General features: G+C 38.1%; 1 protein-coding gene across 4 annotated transcripts in view; it reads right to left on the bottom strand.

The window, feature by feature from the left end:
* The window catches only part of THSD7A (thrombospondin type 1 domain containing 7A), a 319,576-nt gene that overhangs the window by 22,035 nt on the left and 283,413 nt on the right, over positions 1–14,128 (bottom strand). For all 4 annotated transcript variants that reach the window (XM_036328030.1, XM_036328032.1, XM_036328031.1 and 1 more), the window contains 5 exons: positions 12,711–12,716; positions 10,458–10,591; positions 6,153–6,306; positions 4,224–4,368; positions 2,774–2,889 (listed from right to left, as the gene is read on the bottom strand). In XM_036328030.1, the coding sequence (XP_036183923.1) occupies positions 2,774–2,889; positions 4,224–4,368; positions 6,153–6,306; positions 10,458–10,591; positions 12,711–12,716 (555 nt within the window). The remainder of the gene's footprint in view (positions 1–2,773; positions 2,890–4,223; positions 4,369–6,152; positions 6,307–10,457; positions 10,592–12,710; positions 12,717–14,128) is intronic.

Raw genomic sequence — 14,128 nt, 5'->3', positions numbered from 1 at the left:
TCTATCCACTGAGCAAAACGGGCTAGGGCAGAATATAGTTTCTCAATTTGATATTCCCTGGGATTTTCTAGACCTTTTTTATTTTTGTATGAAAGATTATGAGGTGGCAAAAGAAAAACTTTCTGAAATGTTATGCTGTGGTTCAAGTATAGCTCTTGGCTCTAAGTTACCCACTGAGAGAAGCTCAGATCAAGGATTTGTGTACATGCCTCTGCAGGAGCTCCCGCGTATTCTCCACTGGTAATACTTGACAAAGAGGAGCATTTGGTATGAAAATTTTTACCGTATCACTTACATAAAGTCTCCAAGTCACTTAAAGTTATGGGAGGCTAAGGATGCAGAGGCCCTCAAACTTTTTAAACAGGGGGGGCCAGTTCACTGTCCCTCAGACATTCCACACATGCGCACTGCAGGCCCGGGATGAGTCGGCTGTTAAGCAGGACAGGCAGCGGCAGCAAAAACACCTGGCGGGCCGGATAAATGTTTTCGGCGGGCCGCATGTGGCCCGCGGGCCGTAGTTTAAAGACCCCTGGATTAGAGTCTTAGGTGATATGATAAAAATAATGTGTTATAGTTAAGGTACATTGCATTTTCAAAGAGAGAGGGTTTGAATCATAAAATTGGATTACTACTAACTTATTTGACTAGAAAATTAAAAAGGATGTCTATTTACAGATATTCTGAGTATCCATTACTGAGACAGTTTAACCCTGTCCTACTTTTTTCTTTACACTTATTGCATTTCTTTTTTCTGCCTATTATCTATCTATCTATCTATCTATCTATCTATCTATCTATCTATCTATCATCACCATTTATATAAACTTGTTTAATAAAAAAATCTGCTCAGGGATCAAAGAATAGGAAAGGAGAAACCAATTACTAGGTATCAGGTGAGTAAATGTCTGAAAAACATCAAAGACAAAAATACTGTATAAATACTGGATGGGCTTAACCCCAATTTTCTTCTTTGTTGGGTAGTAATGCCATTTTTCTTTTCAGCTGTTAGAGAAACAGCAAGAGTTGGCTACTGCTGTTGCACTGAATGCGGGGTTTTCACACGTATTACCAGGCAGGCAATCCATCCACAGTTAAAGAGAGAGCCAGCTTTTCTCAGGGCTGTTATTTAATCCTACGGCATCCATGGGGATGGCTAAATGGGATATGAGTTGTTTAATTCAATTCCTGCGGCGAGGAGTACTGTTCTCCCTGAAGACAGCGTTTGCTACACTGTTATAATTTAAGTCCCTAATTGTCATCGCAGTATTCAAACATAACAATATTTGTACATAGAGTAAACTTATCTAGTCTCCTGGATTCTTAAAATTAGTTATTTGTCAGGTTTTTATTTAAATTTTACTTTAGAAGTAAGGACCCTTTTTGTACCTTTGTCCTGTAGTCATATGAGCTATTTTAAAATTGGTCTTATATGATTGGGGTTTAGCTTTCAAAAGCTCTCAGAGCTTACTCATTGTATATTACATTCCGACTCAGGAGGGCATTTATATGCGAATTTGTAAGAAAAGAGACATGTTAATCAACTAGAAGCAGATCACAGAAAACTCTGCAGCCAGCATATGACTATAATAATATTCATTAATAATAATATTATTTTTTAATAATGGTTCCATTACTTTAATGTTATTAGTTTCAAAAGTGATTCAGATATATAATTTCTAATTAAATCGAAAGTATGAATAGACTAAGTTATAAGATGATAGTGAGAGAAATTTATTAACTAGACAACTTGTGTCCGGCACATTTGGGAGCTTTGTTCACATGGACAGAGACATGAAGAAATTAAATTAGGTCTATGTGATAAAGGTATCAAATGGATTAACATGTTTCCACCTCGAGTTTTCCATTAGGAGTCAGAACAACTTACTGTGGGCATATAGCAGCCCCCAGGGTGTGCAGTCAGAGGTTGTGGTCAGCATGTCTACTGAGCCCTAATGAGGTCATAAGTTCTTCCTGTGTGTTCTAGACATATCGAGGCTTCTGTTTATCTTGGTTCACGTTTAACCCAGTTTGTCTCAGACGCAGGAGTCTAAACTTCTCAGGAATGTGAGTACCCTTCGTCTGGAAACCAGACAATATAATTAAACTGTGAAGTGTAGCTTCCTGAAAACTAAGAAAAGCCAACAACTGTTTTCTCACATTGCATAGGGTCCTATCTAGAAATGATGACATTATTTTTGCAAATTGAAGAATTTAGAATGACTATTCTTTGTACCTGAAAGATACTAATGGCAGACTCCATTCCCTTATTTGAATTCCAAGCTCTCTCTCCTCCACACCTGAGTGCTTAGACTCTCACAGCTGGGTATCAGATCCTAATATCAAAATCTGCTACAAAACCACATGCGATCAATGTTTAGCAACAGAGAGAATGAATGATGGATCTTGGCAGGTGTCCCAGGCAACACAAAATTCAAATGAAATTACAAAGATGATGAGTAGTCTGATTAAGATTTATTGCCTATATTCACCTTGATTACTTATTGTTCCCCAAGCATTTCTTTCAGAAAAAGGTAATTAGCATACCTCTGGGCTCCAAGCAGAACAAAATACAGGAAATTATGTGTAGAAATCAGTAATGTTGGATAGTGTCTCTTGTCAAGAGGGTGCTTAACAGCCTTTGAATAGTGCAAAAAAAAACAACAAAACATCTGCTGGCAACGAGCTGCGTGGTGCACAGGTCACTTGGCTCAGCATGAATGGAAATTATTAGGAAAGAATTTACTCACAAAGAAATAACACAGCATCCCCTCACCTCCTCACAATATTTCGGGTCAACCGACTTGCCATCACTTCGAACACAGTCCAACATCCTTGTTTTAATGCCATTTCCACAAACTGCCTTCTCACTCAGCTGACACGTACTCCAATCTGCAAGGAAGAGAGCCCATCAGAACAGAAGGCCATACATGAAACAGATTTCAAATGAAACTCTGATGACCGAATCCCATATTTAATTCACAACTGCTTCTTAAGCCCCACAATCAATCATCCCACATGCAGAGCATATGGGTCCCGGCTCTGAACGTATCAGGAGTCAGATGGAATTGCCAGGGTTGCATATCGCTACAGGGATTTTTCTAGAAGGCAGATGTCTACTTGACCGTCTTGATAGCCATTTGGTGATATTGTAAAAATGGGGTTGGCCTGCAGATCAAAAGTCACTTAAAAATGTTTTTTTCCTAATAAAAGCAGAAATTTCAATTTTAACGTTGTATTTGTTTTAGCAAAATAATCATAATTTTAATGGATAGTACTTGCACTGGGCTATGTTTGAATAAAACACTGTATTTCACTTCCATACTTAGAATGTTTTAAAATATGCACTTATTTCAAAATCTTTTTGGTCACATTTATTTAATTCTCTCATTTCATGTCTTTTTCAAAAGAATCCTTTCATCTCTCTTTTTAGAGTAACCTAGCATATCCCCAAGAACTGCAATTTCCTTGTGTCATCAAAGAAAACTGAAGAGAAAAATCAAAAGGAACAAAAACCAACCTGACTGCTGCGTATCATTGTACCATTTCTGTACTTTATATCACTGTGAAAATTACTTGAAAAAATTCCAAAATCAGCTTCAGTGTTTCCCCAAGCCATATACACCAACAACTCTTCTTTCTTACAGTATGTACCTTGATGGTAAGTGGCAAGGATTAGGAAAAAAATTGACTTTAAAATAAGCCTTTTTTCCTGAAAAAATAATCACCTCCCATTTTTATCTGCACCTTTGATCATATTGAAATAGTTATATTTATATATTTTTTGGCAAGGGTGGGCTTGCTGTTGTTTTTACATTGGATCAATCATGCTTATGAAGGGCCCTCACACAAAGAATTGTTGTCACAGTACGTTATCGCAATTAAACAACTCCTGAAGAAGAAAGGCCTCTTTCAGTAAACCTGATACCCACAGGAACGTTACCTTAGTCACACCTTCCCAAAGTGGGAGGATGTCTTAAATAGGACGAATCAGACTATTCACAATCTACTGTCGGGCTAATGTTTGTGTGATATTTTCATTACCTGTATCTTGATATTTATTAAAAATATAGTAGATAAATATCTCTGTCATTAATAAAGAACAATTTCTGGCAGCATGTCCAAAAGGCACACAGACGGAGATGAACAATTCTCACGGATCGCTGCTAAGCTAACACACGCAGGCTTCGGCCTTTAACTCTGTGATGAGATGACGATCCACCTACCTGTTACATTATAATCATAGTGGAAGCAGTTTCTGTTCAGGTTACAGGGTTCCTTCTCAACAGCATCAGGGCAGACTCTTCCCTCATCAGCAGGTTGTCTGATGGGATCAGCTGACCTTTGCCGGAAATTGCTTTGATTGCAAGGCTGACAGAGAATAACACAACTCCTCAGAAAGGTGAATACGCAGGCACATGAGGGCTAATGTGTTAGGGAGAGCGCTGGAGCAGGAGTTAGTGCGCTGGGGCCACTGACTAACTGGAACAATCTCATTCCACTTCATTTTCTTCTGTGTGATCAAAGTGTTGGTGAGCTTCTGATCTAACTACAAGATGCTTAAGAGTCTATGTGTCAAATATTAATAGACACATATCATAGGTACACAAACACATTCATATGGCCATATTAATTATTGTAGATCACGAATACAGACATTATCTACCTACCTACCTACCTACCTACCTACCTACTTATCTACCTACCTACCTACTTATCTAATACAGTCTGTTGGTCCCAAAAAACCATTTTAAGGGTAACTGTAAGTAACTAGCTGTTAGTGATACTTATTTTCCTAAGGCACATATACATATGCACAGAAATACACAAGCAGGTAAAAGATTGGCTTGCATTTTCCTACTGGTACAGTCATGTTCTGAAAGCATTTGGCTTCTAAGAACAAGAGCAGTAACTTCAAACCTGATGTTAATGGAATGAGATCATTTGCATACCCTTGTGAAACAGTTGATTCTTTATTACAATTTAACTGCATCCAAGTCAACTGCTAGCCCTGTTTTGTTCCTGCTCTATCATTTGGCTGCTAATCAGCACCTTTAGTAATGTTAACACTGAAATAGAAATTTAATTTTTCCTTGAAAACATGAATTATAAATGTTTTGAAGCTGTTCTGTATTGTATCTCAGCAAATTAATTCCACATTTCATGCAGTTTCCCTATGCTTCTGAAGCCATTTTGAAATGTGCAGCTTTACAAAGGTGCCCAGGGGTAAACCCAATTTTCTACATCATCAGCCAGTTCTGTTTCAAACGATTCTCTTCCCAGGGTCCCATGGAAGAGCCCCTACGGGCTGCTGAAATCTAGAAGCTTTTGTGTGATTTGAAACTCTCAGTTGGCTTCCCAGGCCCAAAGACACACAGAGTCAGTGTGTGGAAAGAGATTCATTGACGTGCAGCTTTCTTCTTTCTACTCTCTCTCTCCAGGATCATTTGTGCTTTAGTGTCAATACTCCTGCTGCAGAACCCCCACTGGGTGAAAGATTATTCCTACAATTTAAGTAAAATGGATTGGGCAAAAAGCAAGGGATGACAATAACCTGACACCATTAAAGTACTTTTACTAGAGGTTTATTCTTTGTCCCCGTACCTGGAGGGAGTCATTATCACCACTGCAGTTCTTAACCCGCTGTGTATTTGTAAGCCCATCTGCAGGCTTTCTGTGCTGGGTTAGGAGGATGGTGGAGTACAAAGCTTGCAAGAGGTCAAACTGTTCTAGTGTGAGTGGAAATATTGCTGATTTCACATGGCACAGTCATAGAATGAAGTAGCCAAGAAAATACACCTTGCTTTGGGAATTTGGTAAGTAATTTAGAATAATTTCTTTAAAACTTTAGTGGTGCCCTAGCCGGTTTGGCTCAGTGGATAGAGCGTCGGCCTGTGGACTCAAGGGTCCCAGGTTCGATTCCGGTCAGAGGCACATGCCCAGGTTGCGGGCTTGGTCCCCAGTAGGGGGCGTGCAGGAGGCAGCTGATCAATGATTCCCTCTCATCATTGATGTTTCTATCTCTCTCTTCTTCTCCCTCTCTGAAACCAATAAAAAATATATTTAAAAAACAAAACAAAAAACAAAGCAAAAAAAAAACTTTAGTGGTAATGAATTAAGCAACCTCTATGTGAATGAGTGGCTAATCGTCTCACCAAAGTGCATCGAGTCCACGGACCCCACTCGGATATCACACAGTCCTCAGGACACGGTAATTTGCACTCTCTGGAACCCAGGGGCATCTCCTCTGGGTCACAGAGGTAATCCTCTACATGCTCAGAAGGGCCATCCGCTGTGTTCTGCATGCATCTGCAAGAAAGCATACCTATCAATGCAGGTACCAGGACAGTTAGTAAAAAGCCAACCCATAGAATAGAAGGTGCATTTTAAGACATCATTGTGGGGCAGGGATGGCTGCAGTGTGGAAAGCTTTGCATTTAATGAATAAAATTCTTCAAACATGAGGACATAAAAGGATCTCTGCCTCTCATAAATATTCATAGAGCTTTGGTATGATTTTAAAAATTATCCTTGTAGGCATCATCACAATTTTTAAAAAGTATAGTCACTGTGGCCAGCTGGTGTGACTCGGTTGGGCGTTGTCCCATGCACCAAGAGGTCACCGGTTTGATTCCCCTGTCAGGTCATATGCCTGGGTTGGGAGCTCAATCCCTAGTAGAGTATATCTGGGAGGCAGCCTATTGATGTTTCTTTCTCATCTCTCTCTTTTCCTTCCTCTCTCTCTAAAATCAATAAAAACATTTTAAAAAGTATAGCCATGATGTGTATATAAACTCTACATGTCTTCCTCTGAAAGGAGAGGGTCATTTATCTAGACCAATGAGAAGTGGTCCAAAGAGATTCATAGAGGGGTTGTAACTTGGGAATATAATGCACTTTTTTCTTCTGAATAAAATGGTAGATTCTATAGTGAAGGTAGACTCATACATGAAGGAAGACCAGTCACACTTAAATCACACTTAAATAGGGACAGAACTGCATTGCAAGAGATGAAAAGGAAGGCTTGAGCTCTTAAGCCTCTCAAATCCATTGTGATGTTTTAAACTGTGAGTAGAATTACATTACTAATTATACCTGAAATCTCAACTATTTTCAGGAATTTGCAATCAGTAGGGACATTGCATCTTCTCATATTTACTCTGCAGAATAACCCTCTATATAGTGCTGCCTAATTTTAAAAAATGTTGTTTGCCTGTGTGATGCATTCAGACTAAAAAACTGTACTGTTGCTCCTGTCTTAAGTAGCTTTGTAGCCGGAAAAAATATCTATACAAATAACCTCCTCTGCATTTTTTTTGGTAAATTGCATAAAAGAGCAATTGCAAAACCACACAAAGGTAGATGTCTGATTTCATTGTTGAAAGAAAAATTAAACTATAAATGTCTGAGAAAATTTTAGTTTCTCAGGAAAAAGTTCCACCTTCAATGGCATTTTTCAAAATGTTCTGCTGACAGCAGCTGTGAGAGGACACGGAACAAATGGGACAGTTCAATGCTCAGAGTTGAATTTGCTGCTAAGAAAACACTGCATCCATGGCAGGTACTGACACAGGTACAAGGATCAACTCGCAAAGTTACCTATTGATTCAGAGTGAAGGACAGATGTTCAATACTCTATTATGTAGTTATATACATAAAAATCCATTTTCAAAGGTTTTTTCTTCCTTTAACTTTTATTATGCAGGTAACATATTAATTTTAAGAAAATAAGAATAAATAAAATTTCACATAATTCTATCAGAGATAACCACTCTAAAAATATTATATTTAAATATATATTTTCATTTCGTTAAATAAAAGAAAACATCGCTATTTGTACCATTTAAGAAAAAACTACACCAACTATATTTTATAGACATCTATTCATGTTGTTAACCTTTTTCTAAGTTATTCATTTTAATGACTACATTTGAATTCCATCACTTGAATGTGCCACAATTGCTAAAAACCCTTGCTGTTGACATTCAAATTATTTATAAGTTTTATTTATTTTATTTTGCGTTAATGATTTTATTACTCTAGAATGATAATAAATATTTGGATCAAGTTTTGACCTCAAAGGAAGACCCTATAAATTCATTTGCTCTTTTGAAATTCTTGGCCTTTTCTTTTTCTATATGAGAGGAATTATGCTGTGAGAAAACGGAATTATATCCAGAAACATAGTACAGACTCAAGTTGGAGGCCACAGGTGTAGGAAAGGAGGTGCATTGTCAGCAGAGAATCCAAAAGCAACAATAAAAATAACCAAATAGCTCTGTTTTTATGATCACAATGTGCTGGCACTTTAAAAAAATGCCAGTGAAAAAATATCTCTTCCCACCAGAGCAAATCACTTTTATCACCCAACCTTTGAAATGTCATACCACCCTAAAAGCAAAAGAACAAGATGGAATATGCTGAATCCTGTTCTCAAAGACTCATGTATCCGAAAATGTCACCCAATGCTTGCATCTAAGCAGGACGTTTTGACCTTAATTAGCTGAGGATAAGGTTAGGGAGGTCCACTCCTCAATCAGTACAGAAACATTATTACATGATCAGAGATGACAATCAATGCTGACCTTTTCTCTTCTCTATTTTCATTAAAGATGTTTACTGGAAAATAAATTGATCTGAAAAGTTACTTAGTTTAGGATGTGTTTGGAAATATTCAGAATATTTATTCACAGAGAAAAATGAAGCAACATGTACAGAGATAGTTGTAGGGAAAGCTGAAAGAATAGTTGTTCTTTATTATATACTAGAGGCCTGTTGCACAAGATATTTGTGCAGTAGGTCTTCCCTTCCCCTGGCTGCTGGCACCGGTTTTCCTCCGGCACCTGGGACCCAGGCCTTCGCTGCTCCAGCTGGAGCATTCTGTCTTCGCTGCTCCAGCCGGAGCCTTCCGTCTTCACTCCGCCACTTTGCGCCTACATATGCAAATTAACCGCCATCTTTGTTGGGTTAATTTGCATACTCTTCTGATTGGCTGGTGAGTGTAGCTGAGGGACGGTCAATTTACATGCTTGTCTATTATTAGGTAAGATATTTGTTACTAACCAAAACACCAACCTGATCAAATTCTTAATATAAGAAAAATATTTTTAAATTCAAAGTGAAATTTTAAATTATGGAGAAGAAGGGCAGAAGCATAATTTATTTCTTTTTCTTCCCTGTTCCCTTATCAACTCATTACATCCTCTTCACCATCATCTTAGAAAAGTTCCTCTGAAAAATAACTTTAGAGTTCAGATGGGCTTTTGAAAAAAGAAACAGAAATTATTTTTATTGGAAGCAAAGTTGTACATAGTGTGCCAGGGTTTTAAGATATAAACATTAATTTGTCCTACTTTTCTACTGAAACAGATTAAAAAATATGAATCTCAAATTCATGAGTAGTTAGGTCATGGGTGAGAATGAGCTTCTTCACAAAATGAGTTATCAAGTTCTGAATGTTTTTATATTTGTCTTTACTGTGTGCCACTCAGCTGGGTTAGAAGAAATTGAGATAGTTAAACAGTTGACAAGAGACTTGGGTTTGAGTGCCAACGCTGTCACTTTAGTAGATACCTGTTCTTGGTGAATCAGTGTTTGTGAATCTACTCTACAAAGTGGAAATAATAAAACCTCATACATTTGTTTCCCTGGTTCCAGAATCCCTAAAGATCATATGCAGAGGCTGTAGAGAAAATTTAATGAGTGTCAAACTTGCATTGGGTGTTAGGGAGTTTCTGTGATTATGACAGGGTCTCAGCATGGAGAAACTTATGGAGATTAATAATAGTAAAAAGATCTTTCCGTAACAATGCGGGGCATAAGGGTACTACAGAAAAACGCTGCTCAATAGAGCTCTCTGATGATGGAAATACTGTGCTGTCTGAGAGAACAGCCTCAAACCTCCCATGGCTATTGAGCTCTTGAAATGTATCTAGTGTGACTTAGAAAACACATTTCTAATTTTAATTCATTTAAATTTAAAGTGAAAATAGCCAAATATGACTATGGTTACCCTACCAGTCAGTATGGCTGCAGAAGAAGAAATGAGGGGCATTAGCCAATGCTGTTTTAGGGAAGGCTTCCTGAAACAGAAAAAAGTATTCAAAAGTTGGCCAGTTTGATATAAAAGAGCAAGAGTTTATGACAAATTCCTATTAAAATGCAGCCAGAAATATTTTTGGCCTTTAAGGAACAAGTCATTGGGGTTTGAAAATCAGCATTGGTTCAGCTCTCCTGCAAGAAAAGCACCTCAGAGCGAAGCTTCCCAAATCAGAAGCCGAACATGATAAACTGCTGCTTGAAGCAGATCTTTTAGAGTTTTCCATAAACACTGATTCCCTAAAAATAAAACTAAAGTCCACTTATTAGGAGGTTGGGAAGGAGTGAATGCTCAAGTTGGCAGGTATGAAACTGGGAGGTTTGTGTGTTTTGCTTCCCTATGTAAATCGACGTGGCCTCACCTCACTTTTCGGGTTTGCACGCCCCCTCCGCAGTTGTCTGGCATGTTCACAAAGGTCACCTTGCACACGCTCCACGGCTCTGTGACCCATAGGTACTGGTTGCAGTCACTCTGGCAGGGGACGACCTCATACACCTGAAACACACACAGTTCCCAGTGATCTCATCTCAGGTACCTGATGAGAGTGGGAAGATTTTACATCACAATAATCATTATATACATATTTTAGCTACTTTCATTTCTCTCCATTATTTGATATTTCTTGAGAGTTCTAGCACTAAAAAGGACAGAACTAGCTGTGCCCTTTGCCCCATTGTAGTTGTCGATCCACATTTAGTGAGACAGCACAGGGACTGGAGCCCGGGACTGAAGGAATACCAGATGGCCGGAAGGAACACTGGATAAGCTGACTACAAAAATGTCCCCACCCCAGCTTCTCCTTGACCAAGAACGAAGTAGGCTTTCTTTTCTCCCTTCTAACCACTTCCTTGCAGAAGTGAAACCATTGTTCTGCACATGCAGTTGCTCAAAGTTTGACTGCTATGGTATACACCGTCTGGGATGGCAGTAGTGAACAGTCCAGCTGCCAAGACAGTTGCTAAGCAACTAGACAGCAGGAGGAAGTCGCTTGACCCTGACATGGAAAATTTCACAAGTTAGCCTTTTTAAAAAACACCCACCTTTGTGTGCAAGTCTGCCTTGTTTCCAGCTTATAAAAGCTGCCAAACAGAGGCAGGCCCCCACCGCCACCCGCTCCCCCCCACCCCCCCGCAACCAGTAAGTTTGGAGGACCTTCCTTTTCTCTGTGCTGCCTACCTTGTGTTTGAATATCAGCTTAGTAAAATTTGTCTAGAAATTTTTCTGGTGGTTCCCCCTGATTTCTATCGTGGGAAACCCAAGGGCCCCAAACTCCATAACATTCCCACAGTATTGCAATTTCCTAGGCCATCGGTCTTGTTTACAGTGTTGTGTGTCTTCAATACTTACCCCAGGGTACTCATATGTTAGACAATCTATACAGATTTGTTAAATAAATGAATGAATAACAAATGAATGACTTAATTAAATAGTGTATAAAAGTAGCGATTTTCAAATAATTGGGCTTGTTTATAAAATATGTGCAACAACCAAAACTTGTATTTTTTGTGCTCCATTTATGAAACTAAATTAAAAGATAAATAACATGAAATAAAGCTATCTTCAAACTTTAGTTAGGGCTTGGAAGCAAGGTCTGAAACTGGGTCTCACATTACACAGCTACAGCCTACAGCAGGGAAGGCCACTTGAAACAAAGCAAATTGTGCACTGTATCCATACAAGCTTTCACAGCCCCAAGTCTGAGGTGTTTGTTTGGTTTCAGGATTTTTAGAACAATGAACAAGGATGCCTTTTTTTGCAATCAGAAGAATGACTAAATAAAGGAAATGAATAGATCACAATCCACTGCAATAGAGGTGAGTCAACCATTATAGAAAAAGTGTTTAAAAATCATTTCAAAATCTATAATTATCCACCTCCATCTCTTATTTTACACACACATACACACACACACACAAAAGCATATGAATGCTTATATAACCAATTACAGATAATATAGATTTAAATAGCTCTTTGGAGCTATTCTTTTGTGTAAATTTTAGTGGACTAAACACCCAATTAAAGTGACAAAGTAAATTTATGCCATATAATAATAAAAAATATGCACTGTTGAAGTGAGAATCTATATTTACTGTCATATGATCACATTCATATTGGGAGCTGTGTTCAGATATGACTGATTTCTGGTGCAGAAAACATTACAATTTGTGGAGAAGGAACAAACCGAAGGGGAAATGCCATCTTTCCTGGTCCTTCGATGGCTTGCATGTTAATCTCTTACACTGGAGTGAATACAGATCAGTTCAGAGCCGCCTCCTGCCACCCACTCGTTGTCACCTGCACCTTTACCTCCCCCTGGGAAGCATGAGATCATCAGCAGGAGGTGTCAGTGCCTTTTCAAGGCTGAGGCTGGTGAAGGAAAGCTTGTTTCCCACCCCTGCACCTCAGGCCCTGATTCTAAGATGAGAAAACACAGGCACCGTGCTAGGAAATAAAAAGGGAACAATGGCAGAACACAAATTTTATGAAAAATATGATATCTTCTCCCTGTAAAATAAGAGGCAATTGTAGAAAAAAAATACATTCCCTGAAGTCAGGCGTAAAACAGGAGATAAACAACACTCTGTTATGAACTGTGAGGTTTAAGAGTTCTTACCTGGGCCTGGAGTGGTTATAGTCCACACGAATCAAGACAGGGGGAGAAGCAAAGAGAAGTAAAATGTCAGTATATTGAATGAGAAGAACTCATGCTTCAAGTTTCAAGTATTATTATCCCTATAGAAAAGACATTATTATTATTATTTTTTTTTTTTGCGGGGGAGATAAGGAGTAAATAATTAGAACAATTTTCTCAGGCCCCGGGAGAGAAAAACCAACTCACTGTTTAAAGGTAAGATACACTAATAACTACTGCAAACAGCAGAGTCACGGAAAATATTAGGTGGGCAGAGTACAGACAACTCTGACAATGGCGTAGACCTCAACATACTTATCATACTGATCATAGGGAACTGACACAGAGCTGCAAATGTCCTGTGCTTCAAACTGTGAATGGTTATCTATTTATAGATTGATTGATTGATTGATTGACTGATCGATCTATCCATCTTCATCCATCCATCCATCCATCCATCCATCCATCCATCCATCCATCCACATTTCGTAAGAAATGAGGATTTGCTTCCTCAATGGGAAAATAGAACCTCAAACACCATTTTCAAGTCAAAGTACCACTGATTATATTGAGGAATATTTAATTGTAAAAAAAGTCTATGTGACTTCAACATTTTTCAACATTAACACAAACCTCTGCATATTCTTTGCTCTTCTAATACGTTACTAATATATAAATTCTTAAAAGTTTATTTTTATAAATGAATTATTTCTTGTTTTAGCTTTGATATTTTAGTTGTTAAAGTCTCAATACACCACCAGTACGTTGTTAACAGATACCCAGATGTCCTTTTCAAACTCTGCATTAGACTACATTAAAGTTGGAGAGTGACAGAGAAATGGCTTAGAGGAAAGACTTTTCATATCAAAGACAATTTGGCATGAGGTCTTGAATCTTTTCAAATTCACCATTAAAGAAAATTTCTCTTTATTAGAACCATGACCAAAATTTAATAAAATTTACATTTACTATTGGAAATTCAAGATTTCAAAACTCACAGAAAAGTGTTGTTTTGTATTACAAACATTACAGTTGAGTTATTCTGTTTCACTTGGGTCAAGGAGCTACATCTTTTTCTTTAGAAGCATTCCCAAGCACAGGGACGCTCGATTACCAATAGATGGCAGCAGTGCAGTATATTACTAACTTTTAGTTGAATTTAAGGGCAAATTTAGCTACTTGGGGAAAAATCCAGATTCTTTCTATAGAATTTAATTCTATACTTTCTTAATCCTAGTCCCTTTATTCATAAGTTCTTTTTACTCTCTCTACAGTGTACTTTTATTGCTATGAACAAATTTAGGTTAATTTGGGAAGGAAAGTTTGGGTCCTGGTAGGCAGTGTGTTTGGAGATTAAAATTAGTCTATGTGTATATGAACTATATCTATACATTTATGGT

Source organism: Myotis myotis, unplaced genomic scaffold (assembly GCF_014108235.1).
Source record: "Myotis myotis isolate mMyoMyo1 unplaced genomic scaffold, mMyoMyo1.p scaffold_m19_p_11, whole genome shotgun sequence".
NCBI classification, from domain to species: domain Eukaryota; kingdom Metazoa; phylum Chordata; class Mammalia; order Chiroptera; family Vespertilionidae; genus Myotis; species Myotis myotis.
Note: the sequence above shows the minus strand (reverse complement) of the source record. Positions and strands in the feature narration are given on the sequence as shown.